Here is a 24,093-nt window from a genome sequence, read left to right on the forward strand (position 1 = left end):
GTATGTGCCACCATTTCTCTGAGGTCGTTGATCCCGAGGTGGCTGAGATCTTGGCATGTAAGCGGTCTCTTGAGGTAGCAAAAGAAATCAACGCGACACTAGTGCATGTGGAGTTAGACTCTCAAGGAGTTGTGCAGATGCTGAAGAAACACACAAAGGAGCTCTCGGCGTCCGGGCCTTTGGTGGAGGAGATCAAAACCTTGTTGCGATCCTTTGTTGATCACAAGGTGACTTGGGTTAGACGTTCAACTAATGCTGCCGCGCATAAGCTAGCTAGAGTAGGAGTGGGTGTCGAACTATGTAAGGTTTGGTTGGGGGCTCCTGCGGACATCGTTCTTTCTGTTTTGTCGGATGAGATTCCGAACTTCGTAAGTTAATAAAAGCGGCAGTATTTTCCCTAAAATAAAAATAAAAATTTGGGCTCCCTTTGAGAATTTGAATACATACTCTTCAAATCCTGGGCAAGTCCATGAGAACACGTTACTGAGATATAGGCTGTGACACACCTGCAAGATCTAAATGTAACATTCTGGATTTCCTAAAGACTCCAGAACACTTTTTCTCCAGCATGGTCAGAAAAAAAAACACTTTTTCTCCAGCTAAAAAAAAGCATGTGAAAGCTTTGCTAACCTTGTCAGGTTGGTTGGAGACCCTGACCCTGAGGCTGCGATGGGGGTGGGATACCATGCCATGGAGGGCGAGCCGCTGACCATGTAATGCACGTGTCGGCACGTTCATCATTTTCTGTTCGTTTCCTATTTTAATGCAGCAGCTGGGTATGTACAGAGCAGTTCAATCCAATCCAATCCATTTCCCGTCTCTTTCTATCTGTCTATGGCCCACACCCCTGCCCCGCCGGAAAACGAAATCCACGTCGCCCGCGCGCGGCCGCCGACGTAAAGCCGCCCTCCGCCGCACACGCTCTCCTCTCCCGTGCCGCCCACCCGATGGATCCCTCGCCCGATCCGCTCGCCGCCTCCGCCCCATTCCCCACCATCCCCGCCGCCACCCACAGGCCGCGGGTCGCCCGCCCGCGGCGCCAGGCCGCCCCCTTTCGTTCCGACCACCCCGGAGCCTCCTGCTCCCCCAGCCGGCGCCTCGGCGGTGATCTCTCGAGCTTTGCTGCGGGCGCTGGCTCGCGACCGAGCACCGCAGGTGGATCACGCCCCTCGGTCTTCGTCTTCGGCGCGGACGCCTCGACGTCTAACCGCGCCGTGGCGGAGGATCCAGCGTCGGCGGGCTCATGGGGTTCTTCCCGTGGCGCTAATTTTGTTTTTGGGAGTGGCGTCTCGGCGAGATCGGAGATGAAGAGAAGCTCCTCGGTTGGATCCAGTGCTGCATCGTTGTGCAGCCTCTCTGCAGCAGCCGATGAGCTTGTACAAGATGATTCTTCCGGCAAGCAAAGAGACTGTGCTCATGTTTCTAGACTAAATGATTCCGTGCTGGAGATAAATTCTCGCGGTAGTTTTGGTTCCTCTCAAAGCAATTTGAAGTCACATGAGGTTTTTCGTCCGAGCATTCTTCCTGGTGTTGCTAAGCAGCGCGATGAAGGGCGTGGCATGCTCTCTCAGACAGTAGGGTGCAAGAGTACCGAAACAAATTCATCATTAGTTGGTCAAGCGGTCACTGCAACAAAATGTACTGACAGGAATGATTCCATGGAAGTCCCCAAGGACTGTGGTAACTCATCCGTAGGAGATTCTGTAGATAAAGTTTACTTCACAAAGGATGGAAGCAAACTTTCTGCAACTGGTGGTAATGTCAAACATGATTTGTTTGTCTTCGGGGAGCGTGCTAGTGCTCAACATAGTCTGTTCACTGCAAATACAGAGCAAAGTAATGTCAAGAAGTTGGATTCATCTGATAAAGAGGAGGTAACATGCAGTTCTGAACAACTTGGTCTTTCAGCTACTGAGGATGGCAGATGTCTCAAGTCACAGCTTGCACCTGGTTCACGTAATTGGGGTGCTCCACATTCCAGACATTGTCAAGTCCATGAAACAGAAAAAGCCTCGAATACTGCACCTTTTAGCATTGGAGCTCAAGATGACATTGTAAAGGTTTCTTTCACAAAGTTGCCTGATGGTATGCAAACACAAGTAGGTGCAGCATCTGGACTTGGTGAATGTCGATCTTTCGATGAGAGATCATTTACTCTTCTACAAGACCACAATTCAGCTGGAGACAAGGGAGTGCTTAAGGCTATGAGCATGAATAGAAGGGCAGTTAAACCAAAGAAGTTTTCCTCAACCCGTCAGGTTTCTTCATTGCGGAATGTCCTTGCAGCTGACAGTTTTTCTGGAAAAGTGACTCCGGAAACAAACTTTAGTATGGAACAATCTGGAAAAGTTGGCCTCAGGTTAGAGGGTTCTGGTAACAGTGGCCCAGAGGTAGCTGATGCTACGCAAACAGCAGAAAGTAGCCATGATGGAACTGGGCTTACTTTTGCAGCTAACTTGGAAAGTTGTGGTAACTCTGACTTAATATTTGCTTCATCTACTTTCGATCGAAGTAAGTTGGGCTCACAAAGACAACAGAATAGAAGTTCTGAAGGAATGACGACTCATACTAACTTTGTTCAAAGCCTTCCTACATCTGCCATTAGTCTTGCACACACAAAAGTTTCAGCAAGCCAGCCAGACGCAGTTTTAGTGCCTCAATGGACTGAATACAGCAAAGCAGAACCTTCAGTAGTAACATGTACAAAAACAGGAAACTTTAGATATCAGGAGGATTGTGAAACTTGGCGTATAAGGTGTCTACACAACCTTTCGTATTTTGTTACTGGCGTATTTATGAACTTACATACTATGTTTAATGACTTATGCCTGCACAGTTGCAAATATCACAGTTATATCAACTATATCTTCTGAAATAGGCAAATAGCACAAAATATGATTATTTATATGTGGACAGTGGACACCAGTTTAATATCTGCAGTAATCTGAAAGCAAACTTTGAAAGGATTGCAACTGTGCTTGAACTTCCATAACAGAAGAAAATTAGAATCTTCCATAACAGAAGAAAATTATGAAATTATCTCCAACCAAGAACCAATGTGATGTATTTCAGTCAATCAAAATTCAGTTATTTGTTCCTCTGTTAGCCTTTTGCCTTTTTTTTCACACCCGTTCCTCATGCTATGTAATCAAGTTTATGCTTATGGATAATGTGCTGTGTTTGATAATTCTGGAGTTTGTTGGCTTAGAATTAATTCCCACCAGTGGTTGTTTATGAAATATCAACATTTAAAACTGAAATATGTTGAGTTTTGGTTTGATTTGAATAAGGGGATTAGAGTTTCTTTTTTGTTGCTTTAACTGTATATTTGGTGCATTTTAAGCTTAATTGTTTATTGTTCACCAGGGGAAACCAAGCTTATGCTGCAGGACAGTTAGCTAAGGCGGAGGAATGCTATACCCATGGGATTAATTCTGTTTCTCAAAATCAAGCTTCTCAGAAAGCATTAATGCTGTGCTACAGCAATCGTGCAGCTACCCGGATATCTCTCGGTAGGATGAGAGATGCCCTCTCTGATTGTCGGAAAGCTACTGAAATTGATTCCAGCTTTCTCAAGGCACAAGTCAGAGCTGCCAAGTAAGATGAATACCTAGGGCTGTTACATTGACAAATCACCAATTTGCGAACTTTCACATATATACAGTTTTTTTAAATAATTGGAATTTGCATCATAATTCTTAAACTTTTTATTTGGTGAAGGAGAAAAAACTAGATATTGTTCTTAAGTAAATATCCAATTCAATTGTTTTTTTCTTAGCAATTTCAGATCTCAGAGGAAAGAAACATTTCATGTGTTGTAGTTAAGTCTAAGGCTGAGTACTGCCTTAACATGCCTAACTATACTCCTTGTTGTTTGTGTACATTCAGTTGACATTAGTTTGCAAAGTGTTAATAGCCTTGTTAATTCGAATTCCATAACTTAATGTGGTTATTTGATGTTAGGAGTTAGTAGTGCATGTAATTGGTCATAAGTGTCTTGCCCTTGTTATATAACTTGTATAATATTGCTGAATATATGATCTAATCAATATGCTCGGCTAAATGTGTATAGTTGTCTGCTTGCTCTGGGGGATGTCGAAGAAGCACAAAAGGGTTTTGAAATCTGTTTGAAGTCTAATCATGCGGCAAGCTTGGATCGTAAAGTCATAGAAGAGGCTTCTGATGGTCTACAAAAAGCTCAGGTAGGCCCGCCTCTGGTGCTATACTGTCGTTGTTCATGTTATCATATCTTGAGGAACTGTGGAATCTGTAGAATTAGTCTGCTCTATCAACTGTATCCCTCTATGCTACTTTGAGTGAGTTTTGACTTTTGAGTAGAGAACTGCGAAACCAGAAGCATACATGATTTTGAGATTAATTTTTCTAGAATATGATTTTACGAGCTATCGAGGAACCGCATTGCAAAATAACTATTTCTGGGATGCTTATGTTAAGTGCAATTGTTGATTACCATAGTTTAGTAGATTTGCGGCTTCAACTGGAAAATACTAAAAACTGTATATATTGTTTTTTTTTGACTGGGAAAACTGTATATATTGTTGAGGGAACTATACAAGAAATTAAGACAAATTCACAGCAGAATTTTAACAAATTTTGAAAGCATAGATGAATTTATGCTCAACAGTATCTTGTGTTGAGAATTTGAGGTTTCTGTTACATCAACCGCTTCCACTTTTCATTCAACTACCCGTAAGCTGTTAAATGGTACTGGTTCTCCTAGAGCTTCACAATTTGTTCCATGTGTCATCCACAACTCCGCTAAATCTCCATCACAATGAAGCACTCGTACAGCTCCCAACTTGTTGCAGTTCTGCTGAACACGCCGGATAAACTGGAATGTATCACATTGCTTAATCTATTTAGAAGATCCATTGGTAAAAATGTATTCGTCAATAGTTTCTGATAAAATTTTACGAAGCTATTTCCATTTAGCCCATTACATACATGATAAATATGAAAAAGATGCCTGGTGGATCTGTTACCTGCCTTCTGCCCCTACGATGCAATGATATGTTCAGTAGATGACTATGAGCAGAAAAATACCGTTTAAACACACCTCCCTTTGATTATGACTTACTCTCTCTAATGCCTCGCTGTAGGATCAAATGTGTCAACTAGAGGGGGGGGGGGGGGTTGTGAATGGTAGATTTGAGCAAATTCTTCTAAAATACAAAATACTTCGGTAAATAGAAGAATAACAGGACAACATCACCACAGTTCAGAGGAAATCTAGTAGAAGAACTAGATAAATTACGAGGCAAGCGGCAAACCTACTAGGTAACCATGACTAAAGTAAACCTGCTATCACAGGAGCAGAAGACAAACGAGCTATAGGTGTGAGTAAATCTAACAGCCTAAGCACGGACGGAATCTTCATTTAGAAAACAAAGTACACCACTTCAACGACAACTTAAGCAGCGGAAAGGTATGAAAATACTTAGATAACTTCGCAACAATCACAAAGAAAGAAGGAAGAGGAAATTCTTCGAAAATCGGCAGATTACAGAAAGTAAATAGGAGCGAGGAATTAGAACCCGTTGCTCGACAAAGACACAATGATGTGTTTACCCCAGTTCAAACTTCAAACTGCCGGCATAGTTCTATGCCTGGGTTGGAGAGGCTGAGCCACAACTCTGAAGACACACAAGTCTTCGCCTTGTTCTCCTTGAGCTAAGTCCTCGAACCCGCCCAATTACTTGGGGTATCTTGCGGTGATCTCCGGACCGGTAAAAGCTTGTTGTTCGGCAATTCCGCACTTTGGACGCGCTTGAACGACTCCTAACCATCTAGAGGATGCACAGTCCTTAAGAGTAACAAGTCAAAGTTAGGTTTGATCAAGTTCTTTGGTGATGCTTAATCACTTGACACTTTTAGTCTCTGGGTGTTTTTTCCTCACTTAGAATTTCTCTCAAATATTTGGGAGGAAGGGTTGCTCAGACAACACTTGTCCCAAATTCACTTGGAGTAGCCAACAACAAATGGTTGGGGTAGGGTGGCTATTTATAGCTGGCGAGCAACCCAAGGGGGCTGAAATGACACGCGGCACGTGGCTAACGATATGAATTTCAAACACAAGCGCGCATGGACTGACTTGTGGAACAAGTCATCTTACTCAGTGATGAATTTAACCCAAGTGTCCCAAAGACTTAACTTCGGCACCAAGGCTAAATGACTCACTTTGAAAGAGATTTCTAAGTCTTCACTCTCTGAAGAATTTGGTTTGATTGTGCGCACACACGAAGACTTCAATCTTACTTTCACTTAGACCACTGTTAATAGTACGTTGCCCTACGACTCAAATGAAGAAAAATAAATTAGTAAACAAAAGTCTTCACAATAACTTCCAATCCTTCAATGGGCATTCTGAAGGCTTCAATGTTCTTACAACATTTTTAGGAGTCATATTCCACGGTTAAACCAAATCCTCAGGGACTTCTTTTTCGAGAAAACGCAAAAGAGCTTGCGTTTTATTTTATGGAAAAGGGGAGGGTTAATAGTTACAATCCTCCTAGGAGGCGGTTACAACTCGGGATGGTAGTCAATGGACGTCCCAGATTTGCGGGATGATAGCTCTAAGCCCTAACACGCCAGTGGCGGCCCAAAGGGCAGCCTCCTCCTTGAACTTCGCGAGCAGGTCAGCAACCAAGGGGCGGCCTTGGTTGAAAACGCGGTCATTGCGGTGCTTCCGTAGCATCCAGGGGACGAGCAGGACCGTAGATGCGAGGCCTTTGCGCATGGGCTTGGGCGCGAGCTGCCTTGTGGATTGCCACCAGTCATTGAGTGATGGCTCGTGAGCAGGCGGGGGGCATGGGACCCTAAGCCAACTGAACACCTCGTGCCAGGTCTGTCGGGCGAAGGGGCAGGCGAGGAGGAGGTGGTTCATGGTCTCGAGCGCCTGGTCACAAAGTGGGCAGCACACGGGGTGCGGCAAGCCGCGGCAGGCGAGGCGGTCCGCTGTCCAGCAGCGATCCAAGTGTGCTAGCCAGTGGAAGAACCTGACACGCGGGGGCGCCCAACACTTCAAGGTGAGCTTCCATGCGTCACAGGGGATGGAGCCATGGAATGTGGCGAGGTAGGCTGATCCAACGGAGTAGGTGCCATTCGCGCTCCACTTCCAGGTTAGGCGGTCCGGCTCAGTAGAGAGAGTAGTGTGCTCAATCTTGTGCCATAGCTGCAGGTTGCCCGATCTCCTGGACTCCCACGGCGCCCTGGATGTCTTGCGCCCACCGGTTGGCGAGGATGCCGTCCGCCACGGTTCGGAGCTTACGGCGGCGTTTGGGGATGCACGCGTACAGGCACGGCGCGATCTCGCGGACGGAGCACCCATCAATCCACCGATCCTCCCAGAAAAGGGCTTGCGTGCTGTTCCCAACCGACATGGTGGTAGAGGCGAAGAACACACGCTCCTCGTCGCTGAACTGTAGGTCCAGTCCGGCCCCGGCCCAGGCCCTGCCTTGATCCGTGCGGCTGAACCATAGCCACCGTATGTGGAGCGCAAGGCCTGTGCGCGCCAGAACGCGAAGGCCAAGCCCGCCAAGAGAGATCGGCCTGGAGACGCGCCGCCAGTTGACATGGCAATTACCGCCGTTAGCCTCCGCGCGCCCAGCCCAAAGAAAGCCTCTCTGGATCTTCTCAAGTGCCTTCAGGGTCTTCTTTGGGGGGGGGGGGGGCAAGCACGAGCAGTTGATGGATAGGGTCGCCGCCAGGACCGCCTTGACAAGCGCGAGGCGGCCAACCTTGTTCATGAGGTGCGCCTTCCAGCAAGGTAGCATGCCGGCGGCCTTGTCAATGACGGGCTGAAGCTGGGCAGCGGTGGGCCGCTGCAACGTGAGCGGGATGCCCAGGTAGGTGATCAGCATCTCTACAACGGGGCAACCCAACAGGTCGAGGGGCGGCGTGGCGCCCAACGTGTCGCCTCAGATCAGGGTGGCGGAGCTCTTCGAGAAGTTGTCGTGAAGGCCAGAGGCGCGCCCAAAGAGCTTCAAGACGCTCCTAACAACGGATGTGTCGCGCAACGTGGGGTGGTAGAACAGGACCACATTGTCCGCGTACAGCGAGACGGAAGGGATCGAACGCCGGGGGTGCAGCTGCTGCAGGATGCCTAGCTCGGTGGCGCGACGGTGCAGGCGGCCTAGCGTGTCCACCGCGAGAACGAAGAGCTGGGGTGACATGGGGTCACCTTGCCGTAGTCCTTGACGGTGCCAAATGGGCGGGCCTGGTTCGCCGTTCATGATCACCTTGGTGCTGGCCAACGAGAGCAAGATCGCTAGCCAACCCAGGAATCTGGCACCAAAACCATATTGGCGCAGGACGTCGAAGAGGAATGTCCAGCTGATCGAGTCGAATGCGCGAGTCAGGTCCAGCTTCAGCAGAACGCGCGACACACCTAGTTGATGTAGCAGGCGCGCGGACTGCCGTACGAGGACGAAGTTGTCATGCAGGCTTCGTCCCGGGATGAACGCATTTTGGCTGGTGCTAACGAGGGCGTTTAGCTTGGGCGCGAGGCGGAGCGAGAGGACCTTGGCAAAGATCTTGGCGACGAGGTGGATGAGGCTTATGGGCCTGTAGTCGTCGAGGCCTCTGGCATCCGTGCGCTTCGGGAGCGGCGTGAGGAGCGCCTGGTTGAGGAGCTGAATCCACGCCCTCTCAACTCGTAAAGTTGCTGGAAGACAGCAATGAAATCCTGCTGAACAATGGGCCAGCATGCGCGAAGAAGCTCGGCGGTGAAGCCGTCGGGTCTAGGGGCCTTGCGCGCGGGTAGGCGCTTCACAGCGTTCCATATCTCCTTGGCGTCGAAGGGGGCCTCGAGGTCGTCCAAGTCGACGGGCGTGATCAGCGCCTCAAGCTCCAGAGCGCACTCACGGGGGGACGCGAAGCCTAGGAGGCCATCAAAGTGCGCATACGCCGCAGCGGCCATGTCGTAGGGGTTCGTGACCACTTGCCCATCGACCACAAGGCTGTGGATCCTGTACTTCTGCCGCTGATATGTGCACTGTCGGTGGAAGAAGGACGTGTTGGCGTCGCCGTCCTTGAGGGAGGCGAGGCGGGAGCGCTGCCGGGCAATAGTCCGCTCAAGCGAGGCGAGGCTGAGGTAGGAGGCCTTGATTTGCCGGCGCAGCCAGTACTCATGAGGAGACAAGGCTCTGTGATCTTGCGTGGTGTCGAACTTGAGGAGGAGCTCCTGGGAGATCGCAAGTTTGAGGTGCACGTTACCCACCGTTTTGGCGCTCCAACTTGTGAGCCCGCGCGCGGTCGCTTGCATGCGTAGCATGAGGCGGCGGAAGGGGTCGATGTCGCTCACGGATTGCCATGCAGCCTCCATGGTGTCATGAAACCCGTCCATGCGCGTCTAAAATTCCTCGAAGCGGAAGCGGCGATGCGCCGGCCGCACCGGCGAGCAATCGAGCAGCAAGGGACTTTGGTCGGAGACGACCGAGGGGAGGCAACGGAGGTGGCATTCGCCATGCAACTCCTCCCAGTCTGCGGTGCAAAGGACACGGTCGAGGTGGACCGGTGTCGGGGGCGAATGCTCGTTTGACCACGTGTAGCGGCGACCGTTAAGGTAAACTTCCTTGAGCGCTAGGTCGTTGAGGGTGCGCCGGAAGCGGCCCATCATGCGTCGGTTGACGTTCCCGTTGTTCTTGTCTTCATCACGACATATGAGGTTGAAATCCCCGCAAATCATCCAAGGCCCTGTGAATCCATACGTATGTCGCGGAGCTCCTGCAGGAAGGCGATCTTGGCCTCATCCGGCTGGGGTCTGTAGACCACGGTGATCCACCACGGTGTGCCAACGCCAGTGGGGGCGGAAACACGGGCAGTCAAGGCGTTGGCGGTGAATAGGGGGTCAGTGATGACTATCTCCCTACTCTTCCAGGCTAGCAGAATGCCGCCACTGGTTCCTAGTGCGGGCAGATACACGTAGTCATCGAATTCCGAGCTGAGGGCTTCGAGGACAGTCGACGAGCAGATCAAAGCCATCTTAGTTTCTTGCAAACAGACAAGGGATGCGTTGGCGGTTACAACAAGTGACCTGACAGCAGTAAGACGTGCGCGCGCGTTGAGGCGGCGCACATTCCATATCAAGATCTTGGGGTTGTGCTCCATGGGGATGAGGTCGACGAAGGGCGCGGGGGCACAGCTAGGCCTCGATCGGGCTGCCCGCGATCACCGTGGTGATCGACGCGACGGCAGGATCAGCGGGGAGCTCGCGATCCACCAATGCGGCGATGGCCGATAGGACTGACAGGGGGATGGGCCATGGGCACTGCAAAGAGGTCGTCATACGCCTTCATCTCAGCGGCTGTGATCCTCTGGTTGACTCCAACGACACCAAGGGTGCGAAGGATGTGGACTTGGGCGCGCCTCTCGGCCGGGGGGGGGGGGGCAGCGGCCTTGCAAGCTGCAGTCGAGGCCGATCGCCCGCGGCGTGGGGAGAAGTTGGGCGGGCATCTCCGTGGTCGCTTGCCAGGGATCGGGAGAGCTGCGTTGATCTGTTTGGTAGCCGCAGCGAGGAAGTCGCCAAGGGTCCACGTCGTTGTGGCAGCCACGCGGGGGCGGGACCGGCGCATCGTGATGGGAGACGACGTGAAGCGCGTGGCAGGGCTTGAAGTAGCGGGGCTCGCTGCGTGGGCGGCGCCATCTACGAGCGCGCCATGTTGGGCCTCATGCCCCTCCTATCCTCAGGGACTTTCACCTCTATATATTCACAAACATATTAGTTTCTTAACTTTTTTGTCATTAATCATCCAAAACCCACAAAGGGGGCACTAGATGCACTTACAATAGCCTACCTATTTTCTTGCTAAACTACTTTCCTTACATTAAATTTGTTTTTGTGTGATGGTTGATTATATGTTTTCTTATTTCCTTTTATTAATCAATTAAGTATTTTGTTGCATTTCTGTTGTCCTTTTCATAGTGGAATGCCTTATCATAGAATCTAAGATAATAAAGTTTATATGATTCTGCAACCATATATAGCATTTTTTTCCAGGAAATATTTGATCTATTTTTTTTGTTACATGGAACTTGATTATTGATATGAACTATGATGGGTCAAAACTCAAAAGCCACCCGAACCAATTTCCTTTTGCAATGGAACTTGATTATCTAATCAGTATGTTGTTGTCATTTGCGAACAGAAAGTATCTACTTTCATGCTTCAATCTAAGGAATATCTTGTTAAAAAGGAATTTGACAAGATACCAAGCGCCTTACAAATGATCACAGATGCTTTGTCCGTAAGCATTCATTCAGATAACTTGATGAAAATGAAAGCAGAAGCCCTGTTACTGGTCTGTATTTACGGTAAACTTGTTTTTCCTACATACCATATTGCCAAGTTTTGACTGCTACTGTAGCTAGTAAGTGTATTAATTAACTGTTACTTTCATGGGGCTTGGCAGCTGCGGCGATATGAAGAATTAATTCAGTTTTGTGAAGAAACTCTGCAACTGGCAGAAAGAAATAGTGTGCCTCTGTGTCTTGATGAGCATCTAGAAAACATTAACTTGGACAGCTACGGGTTTTCTGTGAAATCTTGGTGCTATTATCTTATCGCCAAGTCATATTTCTTCATAGGAAAGCTTGAAGAGGCTCATCAGTTCTTGAAAAAGTACGAGCAAACAACACCTGCGGAATACAAGTAATATTTTGTGAAGATTTCTATGTCAGTGTTGTATGATTTTATGTTCTATATGTCACTACTCATATGGTTTGCTAAATTTGTGAAAATATTGACTAGGTGCGGGAAGCAGTCTCAACAATCAGTTTCATTACTTTCAAAGACAATCTCTGAACTACTGCGTCTTAAAGTATGTCCGTTCTGCCTCTATTATTTCACTTCCATGGATGATTTAGTTGATGACATGTCACAGGCTATCAATTGCATCATCGCAGCCTCACTATCTAAAGATATGATGTCCAATACTCCAACTATCCAACATTTTTGTTCTAGAAAAAAAAACTATCCAGCATTTTGTTTACAGGTTGTCTATGCTGTGTTGGTCTAATCATATGATGTCCCACTGTATCCAAATTCTATCTACCATGCATTGTCTTTCGGTCATGTACATACATAATATCCCTGATTCCACAAGTATTGCAAGGATTTTGCACTAGAGGCATGAAATTCTTATTTTCTTCATTTTAGGTTGCTGGGAATGAAGCTTTTCAAGCTGGTAAATATTCAGAGGCTGTGGAACATTATAGTGCTGCTTTGTTGAGCAACGCGGAGTCATTACATTTTTCAGCAATCTGTTTTGGCAACCGTGCGGCTGCATACCAAGCAATGGGCCAAATTTTAGACGCCATAGCAGATTGTTCGCTAGCTATAGCCCTTGACACTAGCTATTGTAAGGTTGGTGAAAGATCCTCATCTTCTATCAAACCAAAATTTAACCATGCTCTCTATTTTTGTTTAGATTCTGGCCAAAAGTGTCTGTATGATATGGTGTGCTATAAATGTGCTTGTTTATTTCATCAAGTATTTTGGCAGGGCATGCATTTATTCTTGCTAACCCATCTGGTGAACATCTCCCTCCACCTTAAACGTCCTGATGTGCGATGTATTGATTTGGTACTTTTTTGTCTAAGTTGCCCAAAAATAGGTAGATAATAATACTTTGATTTTGGATTGCTTACTGCCACATGGGCATAGGAATGCTCCAATATGTAATGTCCTGCTCTTCATTTTCCTATGCATAACATGCATGTTCTTGGGTTGCATTCAGTGAAACCCGAAGCTTGGAGATCTTTCTGGATTACCATTTACCAGTTATACCTTGTATGTTTTATGCAAAGTTACTGCTTTCTCCATCCTTTCGATCAGATGAAGTTGACATCGCCATTGTAGTAGGGAAAATTTCTTCATATGAATGGTGTGAGCAACTAAGTTAAAAATCTATGTGGTTGCTTGAGTTACTACTGGATTCTTTTGGCTGAACCTTTCACATTGAGTTATATTTTCTATATCCACTATACATACTGTTTTTATGACGTTGGAAGTTTGACTGGATAAGTCTTGAATAGAGCTGGTTGACTAATTATGCTGTCAATTAACTTTTAGATAAATTGTAGACCTGCGAGAAGATGTTATCCCAAAGCCTTCTTTGTACACAAAATGGGGGACAAGAGTATGAAAATAAGAAAGAACCAAGAAAAACACCCCTAATGTATTGTGTTTTGTAGGTTATTTCTAGAAGGGCTAGTTTGTATGAACTTATAAGGGACTACTATCAGGCAGAAAATGATCTTCGGAGACTAATTTCTCTTCTTGAGGAACAACTACAAGACAATATGTCCATGCCATCAGAAAAATTAGATAATGTTCGTAACAATCTACACCGAGCCAATCTTAGGCTTTCTGCTTTGGAGCGTGATGCCAGAAAAAGGACATCACTGAATATGTATCTGATATTGTAAGCCTCTGTCCTTATTCTAATTTCGTTTGAAGTAGAACATACACAATCATGTTTTGTACAATGACCTAAACTTATGCGATATCTATCCGTGCATCTTTGTGTCTAATTTTATTGCTGCTGCATCCTTCGACATGTACAATTTGTCCTTCTAACCTCTATTAATTACAATGCTGTAAATTAATACATCCTCTGTTCACTAATGTAAGACGTTTTGGCAGTTTAATTTATACTGCCAAAATGTCTTATATTTAGAAAGAGAGGTAGTATTGATTAAGTTGATAGAAGGGCGCTCTGACCAACTTATTCCTAAAGTGAAATTGTCATTTTACCTATAAGCTCTGCAGCAGTTAGATGAAAATGCTACACTATTATCATGTCATTCATGACATCACCTTGTGCAATGAATGTGTCTTTCTTTCATGTGTGTAGTTATGAAAATCATTTCTGATAGTGGTGAGTAGTCACAGTTTATTTTCCATATTACTGCAAAAAGTGGGGAGTTGGGCATTTAGAATTACTCCCTCCGTTCCTAAATATAAGTCTTTTTAGACATTTCAAATGGACTACAACATACGGATGTATGTAGACATATTTTCGAGTGTAGATTCACTCATTTTGCTCCGTATGAAGTCACTTGTTGGAATTTCTAAAAAGACTTATATTTGGGAACGGAGGGAGTACACTACATGCATTTGCTCCCTATGGAAAGGAACTTCCGTTGGAAAGCAATGTGGATAGGGCATGTTGGAACATAGTTCCAAAGTTTTGTTCTGCGAAAGTGGGAAGAACTTAGTTACTGAATGTCTCTTCCCGGAAACACACCTGGAATGTCTGACTGAGATCTGCTTTTCCATGCAGAGGAATTGAGCCATCCTGCTCTGCTGTGGATATAAAAAGAGCATACCGCAAAGCAGCATTAAGGCATCATCCAGACAAAGTACTATATTCGATCTTCATGTAGACAACTATGGCATCTTTCTTGATTTCTTCTGTTCATTAACATTAATTATGGCACAGGCAGGTAATTTTCTCGTGAGAAGTGAAAATATCGATGATACAGTATGGAGCGAAATTGTGAATGCGATCCGCAGAGACGCTGATTATTTGTTCAAAATAATTGGGAAAGCATATGCTATACTTTCGGACCCTACCATGGTAGGTTTCTTGTCATATTCTGGGTGTTTTTGCTCTTGTTAGTGTTTCTAAGTTTTATCTGTTGAAAACTGAATATAGGTTCTTATACTGGCTGATGTTTTCTTTTAATAATGTTCTATGTTGGTTTAGATTGAGTGACATGTCAGATTAGAGCACTTTTCTATTTTAGTTTATCTTGTTATGATAAAGGCTTGCATTTTCTTTGATATTTCTGAATGAACTTAAACTGTGTTTTGTTAATAATCAAGCATAATCTGAGATTCTCTTTTTTGAAGATCTGAATATGGAACTATTCAGTGTTATTCACGCCATAGGTATTTGAGATTTTGAAGCTATAAGGCAAGTTAATAACAGTCAGCATGAACATCTGGCACAAGCACATCCTACTAACTAGTAACAGTAGGACTTCAAGTTGGAGCCATGTTAAGCGCCCACCTTTGCAGTGCTAATGTTTTGTGTCGCTTCTGTTGATAATTTCAAGAGACCGCTGTTTACGGCAGTTTCAGCAAAATTAATACTGAAGTACTTCCTCTGTAAACTAATATAAGAGCGTTTACATTACTGTTTTAGTGATCTAAACACTCTTATATTAGTTTACGGAGGGAGTATCAATCAATTAACTTAAGAAACTTGAACCTCCAAGCTAAGTTCTTAGAATTCTGCGTGGAGCCGTGGACTCAAAGGAGTCTGTATGGTTTGCCTGGGTGGGAATCTGAACTTGAAAGTGGAATCAAGTTTATGGGGTAAAGCTTTTTAGAGAAAAGGAAAAGTAGAGTTGAGGCTGGCACGAAGTCGAAGAACCATTCAGATATTTTCATCTGCAAAAGTCTGCACAGATGTTAGTATGGAAATCAACATTGTAGTTCTTAGTGGCATTAACATATTCAACTTTTAGTTTATCATCATGATCTACAATGGTTTGGCTAAAGTTTTATTTATTTATTTCTCCAGTATTTTTCTTAATGGAAATTAGTTGGATAGCTTTAATCTTCATCCATCAAGGCTAGTTTCTGTTTGTTTGATTTCAAAGCAACAATCATACCTGTTGTTTTCTAATTGTGGACTTGTGGTGCCTGATATATATCATACAGAAGAGCAAATGATGGAACCGGGCACGTGGATTAATGGTACAAGCAGTGCACATGAACATGAGGGCTGCCCTCGGGGCAATCAAAGTGATGTATAGGGTTTGTTTGTACAAAACAGAAGTGATGATAGGATTTTGTGATAATCATGAAGTGGTACAGTAAAGAAGTATAATGGGGAGTATCTACAAGAATGCTGGTGACCTTGTTCATGCTGAATGATTGACTAATGTGAGTTTTGGCATGTCCGGTGCTCCCATTGCGAGGTTTAGACTGCGTGAGTACCATGAACCCGGGAAGTTGCGGATCTGGGTCTTCATGGGTGAATCACCGCTGTGAAAGTTTTTCTGCCTGCCAAGTTTCCATTTTGGTGTGCAGTGTGTATACTATATTGGATTACCGCTACCAACTTACCTTTTCATGTAAAGAGGATGTGCATATGTATCTGATGTTGTGCATAGTTTGTTGAAGCAGCTGGAAATGAAATCAGCAGCAGAGGAACACTGTAAATACACACGATGTGTGGCAGGAGCACATGATTTGTTTGATTTGTTGATTGTATACATATTAGAATGATTTTGCAAGAGGAAGAGGGCAGGGATTCCCCCCCCCCCCCCCCCTCGAGGTTTACGTTTGTATGTAAAACTGGACCAAATGAGTGATTCTTTTGTTGAAACAAACAAATAAGTTGGCATGAATGAATATTTTGATCTACGGCTGTTGGCCTGTTGTGCTTTCGGAAGTTCCAAGTTGTATTTTGGAGAATGGTATTATAGCCTGTACGACATTCCCTTCATTCACAAATGTATTTTGGTGTGGGAAAAATGGGCATGAAGCTTCCAGAAGCACGTGAGTATTGGCTAAAGAAAGTGAGCAAGACAGTCTTTTATTTTTATTTTTTTGAGATCGCAAGACTATCTAAATTTGCGAAATGAGAGTAATACTTGTATAATTTTCTTTCTCACAAAAAGGAAAACTTGCAATTTTCTTAGCAGGAGAATGCACTCAGTTAGCCTCATCAGACGACATTATCGCTTACCGTGACAAGTGTGATTTTTTTTCCCCATTTAGTCTTAACATTGAATAGATTTGAGTATGTAACTGTTCACTTGGATGGAGTGATTGAAAAGTTACAGCGAGCACGTTTTGGTGAATTAATTGATTCACACCCTGCGGCTTAGCAAAGTGGGTGGTATTTTTCAAGGTTCACTGTACTGTGCTACTCCAATTGAATCAAGCTGGTGCATGTACTTACCACTTTAAAGTATGAGTACATGCTAATTGAATCAAGCTGGTGCACCTGTGTTCCAGCTGCAATCAGAGATGACCAACGTTGGACCTTATTCCTGAGTTTCTCATCTCCCGTTTATGTAACTGTTGTGTTATTTATGAATTGGGATATATATTTTTATCTTGTACAGCTGATATAAATATGAACAAGCCTGATATTTGGGATAATGTTTGTCATGGGTTCATGGTTAAATGTTTACTGTCCTTTAGACAACAGAAATAAAGATCTTCAGGCGATATTGAGTAGCTTCTCAAACCCCATATATTTTGACAAGTTCATGAGAGGAACTTGATTTATCCCAGGGCTCTAGGCCAATAAAGGAATCCGAAATACAAAAATAAAATAAAATACGAGGGCCATGTTGAAGGTACAATACAACCATATCTGTCTGACAGAGGACCTTGTTGAAAGAGATGGTCCATGTTCCTGACTCCTGACTAGTTAAACATAATTAGCCAGTGCTTTCTGTACTTTCGTGTCCTGCACTTGCAAGGGGCTTGCTGGGCATGCGATCTCGTCGTAGCGATCATTGTAGCAGGAGAAGAGCCAAATCTGGAAGTGTTCTAGTGTAGCTAGCATTGGTATGCCATGTAAACCACTGTTTTCTTACTACTCCCTCTGTTCCATAATTTTTGTCGTGGTTTTAGTTCAAAGAGGAGTACCTAGTTGTATTATTACATGATCAATGGATGGTTTTTAGTTCTAGTAAAATATCAGCCATATAATGACCTCGCTTGTCCTTGGTGTCAAAACCTCTACTCATGTAAAGAGTTAGTCATTATTTTCCGTATTTGGCAAAACCTTTGAATATGCAGTGGCAAGAGAAAGTGAAAAAAAAAACCTTTTCTTAACAAATTTACACGATCCCATGTGGTTCTAGAAGTCTGCAGAGTGGCAACATGTGATCGGCTGTTGAGAGTTTACTTGACAAACTTTTATGAAACACTTGTTTTCCAGCATCGAGGGCTTAGTTAAATCTATGTGGAGTCAAATTAGGAGGACCCTGTGGCCATGTGCCCTAGCATCTGATCCGCATCTTGCTGGCCGTGCTGGTAGAGCTAAACAAGTGTTCCATTTTGAAACCACTAAACAAGTACATTCTTGATTCCTGAGCTCTGATTCGGCTCCTTACAATAACAAGTTGCTTGCTTGATTTCCTTGGACTGATACTGGTTATTAATTTGCACTGATACTGGTTGTTTAATTGGTTTTGCCCTTCTGAAGATGTGGAGAAATTTCTGCGTGACAGAAATACTAGACAGAAAAAAATTCCAACTATCAGTCTATCACTAAGGTACCACAGTAGTACTGACTGACTGCTTTCAACTATTCCTTGGTATACTGCAAGAAAGCAGTCAGCTTTCTTTTGTGCTAAATAGAATATATTCAACATGTGCTTACTGTGAATTACGTACTCATAGGCATCTCAATTCTTAGCTCACTTACATCAACTGTGTGCCTTTAAAAGGTCATTACCTACTCAAAACTCAAAGCTCAGCATCTTTCAGTTACTTATGCCATCTTAATTCTTAGGGCATCTCCAGCCGTTGGCCCCCCTAGGACGCACAAAAATCGCCCCATGGGGGCGAGCCGGCGATACACTCGGCGCTGGGGGCGGTTTTGCGCCCAGTCGTCGCCCCCAGACGCCGAAATTGGTCCACTTTGCAGCCCAATTTCGGCGAATAAAAGGCCCATATTCGGCGTGGTTTCGCCGTGTCTCGGCGTTCAATTATCAACATAATTATTCCTTATCACATATTTCATCACAGAAAAATCAAATACTTCAACAAAATAGTACAACAACAAATAGTTCAATATAAATTATATAGTTCAACAAATAAAAACTCGTATTTCATCACGCGGCGCCCCCCTTGAGCCTCCATAGGTGCTCAATCAGATCTTTCTGCAGTTGATGATGCACCTGTGGGTCTCGGATCTCTTGACGCATACTGAGATAGGCAGTCCAAGTTGCCGGTAGCTGGTGATCAACTTCGGCTAGAGGACCCTGCCTGTAGTATGGTTCAGTGTCAAACACTGGGTCTTCTTGCTCGCTCTCGATGATCATGTTGTGCAAGATGACACAGCAAGTCATGATCTCCCACATTTGATCTTTCGACCAGGTCTGAGCGGGGTACCGAACAACAGCGAATCGAGATTGGAGCACACCAAATGCCCGCTCGACATCCTTCCTGCAAGCCTCCTGAAGCTTCGCAAACCAGGCGTTCTTGCCTCCTGCCACAGGGTTTGAGATCGTCTTCACAAATGTCGACCATCTCGGATAGATGCCGTCAGCTAGATAGTACCCCTTGTTGTATTGGTGCCCATTGATCTCGAAGTTCACCGGAGGAGAATGACCCTCAACGAGCTTGGCAAAAACAGGAGAGCACTGCAGCACGTTGATGTCATTGTGAGTTCCTGGCATACCAAAGAAGGAGTGCCAAATCCAGAGGTCCTGTGTGGCTACCGCCTCAAGCACCACACTGCAACCGCCTTTGGCGCCTTTGTACATCCCCTGCCAACCAAATGGGCAGTTCTTTCATTTCCAATGCATGCAGTCGATGCTTCCAAACATCCCAGAAAATCCTCTTGCTGCATTCTGGGCTAGGATCCGAGCAGTGTCTTCCGCATTGGGTGCTCTCAAGTATTGTGGCCCAAACACTGCCACCACTGCCCGACAGAACTTGTAGAAACACTCTATGCTGGTGGACTCGGCCATGCGCCCATAGTCGTCGAGTGAATCACTGGGAGCTCCATATGCGAGCATCCTCATCGCTGTCGTGCACTTCTGGATGGAGGTGAATCCAAGAGCGCCAGTGCAATCCATCTTGCACTTGAAGTAGTTGTCGAACTCCCGGATGGAATTCACAATCCTGAGGAAGAGCTTTCGACTCATCCGATAACGGCGCCGAAATGTTCTCTCGCCATGAAGTGGAGCATCGGCGAAGTAGTCGGAGTAGAGCATGCAGTAGCCTTGCAGACGATGCCGGTTCTTTGCTTTCACCCGCCCCGGCGCCGAGCCACCTCGACGCGGCTTTTCATTGCTCGCCAGCAGCTGGGCGAGGGCGGCGAGCACCATCAGATGCTCTTCTTCCTGGACGTCGACCGCGGCTTCCTCCTCCAGCAGCGCGGCGAGCTCTTCCTCCTCATCGGAGTCCATCGCCGAGTCAGTCAAAACGCCGAACACCTTGCGATCGGTGGGCGTTTACCCGCCGTTAAACTGCGCCTCCGCGGCCGGAAACGGCGGCCGGCAGTGCCCAGTGCTGCGGGAGGGGCTGCCGCGGCGAAGCACTGCTATTTTCCGGCGGGGAATGGCTATCTAGCGGAGTAGGCCGGCGCCCGTCGCCGGGATACAACTAGTGGTGGCCGAGGGCGCGGGGGGTGCGAGGAGAGTCGGGGGAAGAAAAACTTGACTTTTCCCCTGTCGGTGTGGGCCAGGCGTGCTTTTCCCTAGCGCCGGAGCCCCCAACGGCTTCCCAGCGCGCCGGGTTCGGTCCGTGACCGCCGGGCGAAAAAAAGGTCCGAACTGGCGATTTTCAGCGTCCTGGGGGCGCGACCGGGCCGTTTTTTCGGCGCCGGCGCCGAAAAAGTGGCCTGGGGGGGCCTGTTGGGGGCGCGGCTGGAGATGCCCTTAGCTCAGTGTGTGCCTTTTGTCATAGTTGCATGCCTAATGCTTGGAGTCTCTGGTATATTCCAAATTGTAGACGATGAACGAAAACTATACATATATATATATATATATATATATATATTTTACCTTTCCCAGTTTTCCAGTGTTCATTCTGAATCTATCATCTGTTTAGCCTGCAGACATACCATTTCAACGCAGCCGACATAACTATCTACTAATAAAATGGTTAATAATCTCGTGATAAGCAAAACTACCACATGGGACACTACCTTGCACTTGAAGCGAGTTGGAAGTCAAAGTGATCTTGGAATTTGCACTCGTGCACAAAACTAAATCGTATCAACTCTTTTAATTTCCGCAGTGGATTGGCCATTAACTATGTATCCCAGTATCTCAACTCCTTGATAGATGAGAAGTCAAGGTCTTCTCTCAGTTTGTTATTCGAGCTAACAGTACAGGTGCCCATTTGCCCATGTCCTAGAGAACTTAATTACTTCCAATTTTTCCCGGCAAAATATTATTCACTGTGTATATATACACACAAACGTATCTTCTCTGAAATGTTCAAGTGTATTACCGACAGGTGGGACTAACCATTGGAATTTACAGTAACCAACATGCACTATTATAATATTAACTAATAAATCCCGAACAAAAAAAAAATCAAGATCGGTTCGCAGTGGCAAACGTGGACTTTACTTCTCACAATTTCAGATGCAGAGCATCCCGACCTATGCCTATGTATAGGCAACAGCTTCCTGTTAGGATCCTCGCACTCCTCCCAACATCTCCGCACTTGCAAATTCAAGTGTTGAGCTAGCAAAGCCTAGTTGCTTAATACGGTAAGCAGTAGATGAGATGATAAGTCCCTAGCTAGAGCTATCAAGCCTTGTACTTGTTCTCTCCTGCGATTTTCGGCTGTATCGATTAACTAGCCCACTCGTTGCTGATTTTCAGAAGGATTCCATATACGCATGGAGTTTCTAGGCTTGCTAGCTCTTGCCATCGCCGCGATGGTCGGAGTTGTCGCCGGCGATGACTCAACCTGGAGCAATGGCCGCGCCACGTTCTATGGCGGCAACGACGCGTCAGGAACAATGGGTAAGCACACAGAAATGAGGTCTAATTAGGCCAGCCATTTGAGCTGTTCATCGCCGGTGCATGGTTGCTAACTAATCTTTGTGATATGTGTGTGGTGTGTGCAGGAGGAGCGTGTGGGTACGGCAACATGTTCAGTGCGGGGTACGGGACCAACACGGCGGCGCTGAGCACTGCGCTGTTCAACAACGGGCAGAGCTGCGGCGCGTGCTTTGAGATCCGGTGCGCCGGCAGCGGGAGCTGCCTGCCGGGCTCCGCCGTCGTGACGGCCACCAACCTCTGCCCGGCCAACTACGCACTCCCCAACAACGAGGGCGGGTGGTGCAACCCGCCGCAGTCGCATTTCGACCTCGCTGAGCCTATGTTCACTAAGATCGCCCAGGCCCGTGCCGGCGTCGTGCCCGTCCAGTACAGAAGGTACCCATCGCATCGGTGACTGTAGCTCTAACGCGTTGGCCTGTCAGTGCGTCTCGAGCTAACATGTAGTATTTGCACTTTGTAGGGTGGTGTGTGTCAAGACGGGTGGCATCCGGTTCACCATCACCGGCCACTCCTACTTCAATCTGGTGCTCATCACCAACGTTGCCGGCGCCGGCGACCTGACGGCGGTGTACGTGAAATCTCCTAGCACAGGATGGCTGACCATGAGCCACAACTGGGGCGCCAACTGGCAGAACGGCGCCATGCTCAACGGCCAGCCGCTGTCCTTCCGGGTCACCACCAGCGACGGCCGTACCATCACGTCCAACAACGTGGCTCCCTCCGGTTGGAGCTTCGGCCAGACCTACGCCGGTAGCCAGTTCTAGCCAGCCGGCGACCACTGCACAAGTCTCTTCACTTTTACTATCTTCGTGTAGAGTGTCAGCGGAGGATGGCTCTGTTTTGAAGCGGTCTCCTCCGAGTAACAAAATCTGCGTCGCCGTGGTGAGGTTACGCACTTTTGGGATTACCGTTTTTGCTCCCCTCAAGGCGTGCTCACATTAGCCGGTTGGGCGGTTTTACCTTAAGTAGGCGTATTGTGCGGAGATCCTTAGGTTTGAGCTCAGAAGATTAAAGCAATGTCTGGCTGTGGTGACGAGCATAATGCCTGGTCACCCGCCCATGGGATCAAACCAACGGTTTATGTATCTTTGCATGCTATAAAACTAATGGAATGTGTTTTGAGAGCTTGAAGGGATTGTTCTACCTTTGCTTGGCCAATTCTTTCATTTATCATGTCAACTTGTCAAGCTTCAAGATTTTAGCCAGAGTAGGAATGAATGGCTTCACTTTGATGCCTTTAAATGTCATTCAGCTAACACAAGCGACCCCGTAGAAGATGGAATAATGTTTTCCCCGCCTTGCCCCCGTCCCAATGGCGCGTCTAGCCTCGCCGGAGAGCGTGTGGAGGTGTGTCTTCATCTGATCCAGTGGGGTTCGGCCGGCGTTTGTCTTCGGTGGATCCGCTTGGATACAGTCGTCGTTCGTATGCGTCTGTGTGTTTGTCTGCAGATTAGATCCTTCCAATCTACGCTTTTCTTCATCGACGACGTTGCTGTTCTGGTGAGATGGTCCTATGCGGCCTTAGCACGAGACTTCCCGACTATTTACTACAAAAAATGTTTGCCCGGCTTCGATGAGGGAGGGGCGATGACGGCGACGTGCCTTCGGTTCGCTCCAGTGAATGTAGCCTTCAACCACCAAAACCAACGTTCATAAAACAAACTAAAGTTTAATTCTATGAGAAGGTGAATGAACGAGAGGCATATACAATTTTTCTGTTGTGGCATGGGCTCGTTTCCCTTCAAAATATCTTAGCATTTGCATTCACTTCCAAAAATTGGGAAAGAAAAGACTGGAAAATAGCGAAGATTCATTCGAGAAGCTTCTTAGCGATTGGCTTGTGTAACAACCCAGAGTCTTAAACCACATATTTTGGCATAATGAGTTTGTAATAATTTTATTTTGCATTTCCATGTCATCATGCCATTAAATATTTCACCTCAAATAATTAATATATTTCCATGTCATCATGCCATTAAATATTTGACCTTAAATAGTTAATATGTCTATTTTCAGAAAATCAAAAATTTGAGCCTTGTTGCTATTCTATTTAATTGCCCTTTCCAAATTCAATGCAAACCTTTCCATAAATCCTATTCAATTTCAACTCATATTTAAGCTTCCAAACTTTGCCCATAATTCTATTCACTTTTCAAAGCTCCAAAAATTTACAATTTTTGGACATTCCTATCAAATACTTCTAGTTCAAACCAATTTGACTTAAATTCAAACTTTGAATTCAAATTCTTAAAAACTTGGTGAAACCTTTTCTGTGGGGCTAGGTGTAAATGGAAGACCCCATAGAGAAAGTTTCACATTTTTCTAAGCCTGCTAGTTTTTTCTTTTCTT

The 24,093-nt window shown here is 46.0% G+C and overlaps 2 protein-coding genes across 2 annotated transcripts; both read left to right on the plus strand.

The window, feature by feature from the left end:
* The first annotated feature begins 801 nt into the window (after positions 1–801).
* LOC123069680 (uncharacterized) lies at positions 802–16,403 on the plus strand. Its single transcript, XM_044492604.1, has 11 exons — positions 802–2,755; positions 3,367–3,597; positions 4,073–4,202; positions 11,166–11,318; positions 11,430–11,668; positions 11,768–11,837; positions 12,176–12,382; positions 13,213–13,442; positions 14,304–14,382; positions 14,463–14,600; positions 15,692–16,403. Exons 1-11 carry the CDS (start codon positions 948–950, stop codon positions 15,701–15,703), a joined length of 3,297 nt encoding a protein of 1,098 aa, XP_044348539.1. The 5' UTR covers positions 802–947; the 3' UTR covers positions 15,704–16,403.
* Positions 16,404–21,352: 4,949 nt separating this feature from the next.
* On the plus strand, positions 21,353–22,875 carry LOC543142 (expansin-A11). Its single transcript, XM_044492605.1, has 4 exons — positions 21,353–21,446; positions 21,562–21,705; positions 21,810–22,119; positions 22,205–22,875. Exons 2-4 carry the CDS (start codon positions 21,579–21,581, stop codon positions 22,506–22,508), a joined length of 741 nt encoding a protein of 246 aa, XP_044348540.1. The 5' UTR covers positions 21,353–21,446; positions 21,562–21,578; the 3' UTR covers positions 22,509–22,875.
* The last annotated feature ends 1,218 nt before the right edge of the window (positions 22,876–24,093 follow it).

Source organism: Triticum aestivum, chromosome 3B (genome assembly GCF_018294505.1).
Source record: "Triticum aestivum cultivar Chinese Spring chromosome 3B, IWGSC CS RefSeq v2.1, whole genome shotgun sequence".
Classification (NCBI taxonomy): Eukaryota; Viridiplantae; Streptophyta; class Magnoliopsida; order Poales; family Poaceae; genus Triticum; species Triticum aestivum.

What these genes read in the sequence shown, in the direction of transcription:
- LOC543142 (XM_044492605.1), top strand. Translation starts at nt 21,579, where the DNA reads ATGGAGTTTCTAGGCTTGCTAGCTCTTGCCATCGCCGCGATGGTCGGA. An exon ending in CGACGCGTCAGGAACAATGG is followed by an intron (nt 21,706 to 21,809) that starts GTAAGCACACAG and finishes TGGTGTGTGCAG; the next exon opens with GAGGAGCGTGTGGGTACGGC. An exon ending in GTGCCCGTCCAGTACAGAAG is followed by an intron (nt 22,120 to 22,204) that starts GTACCCATCGCA and finishes TGCACTTTGTAG; the next exon opens with GGTGGTGTGTGTCAAGACGG.
- LOC123069680 (XM_044492604.1), top strand. Translation starts at nt 948, where the DNA reads ATGGATCCCTCGCCCGATCCGCTCGCCGCCTCCGCCCCATTCCCCACC. An exon ending in ACAACACCTGCGGAATACAA is followed by an intron (nt 11,669 to 11,767) that starts GTAATATTTTGT and finishes AATATTGACTAG; the next exon opens with GTGCGGGAAGCAGTCTCAAC. An exon ending in TAAGGCATCATCCAGACAAA is followed by an intron (nt 14,383 to 14,462) that starts GTACTATATTCG and finishes ATTATGGCACAG; the next exon opens with GCAGGTAATTTTCTCGTGAG.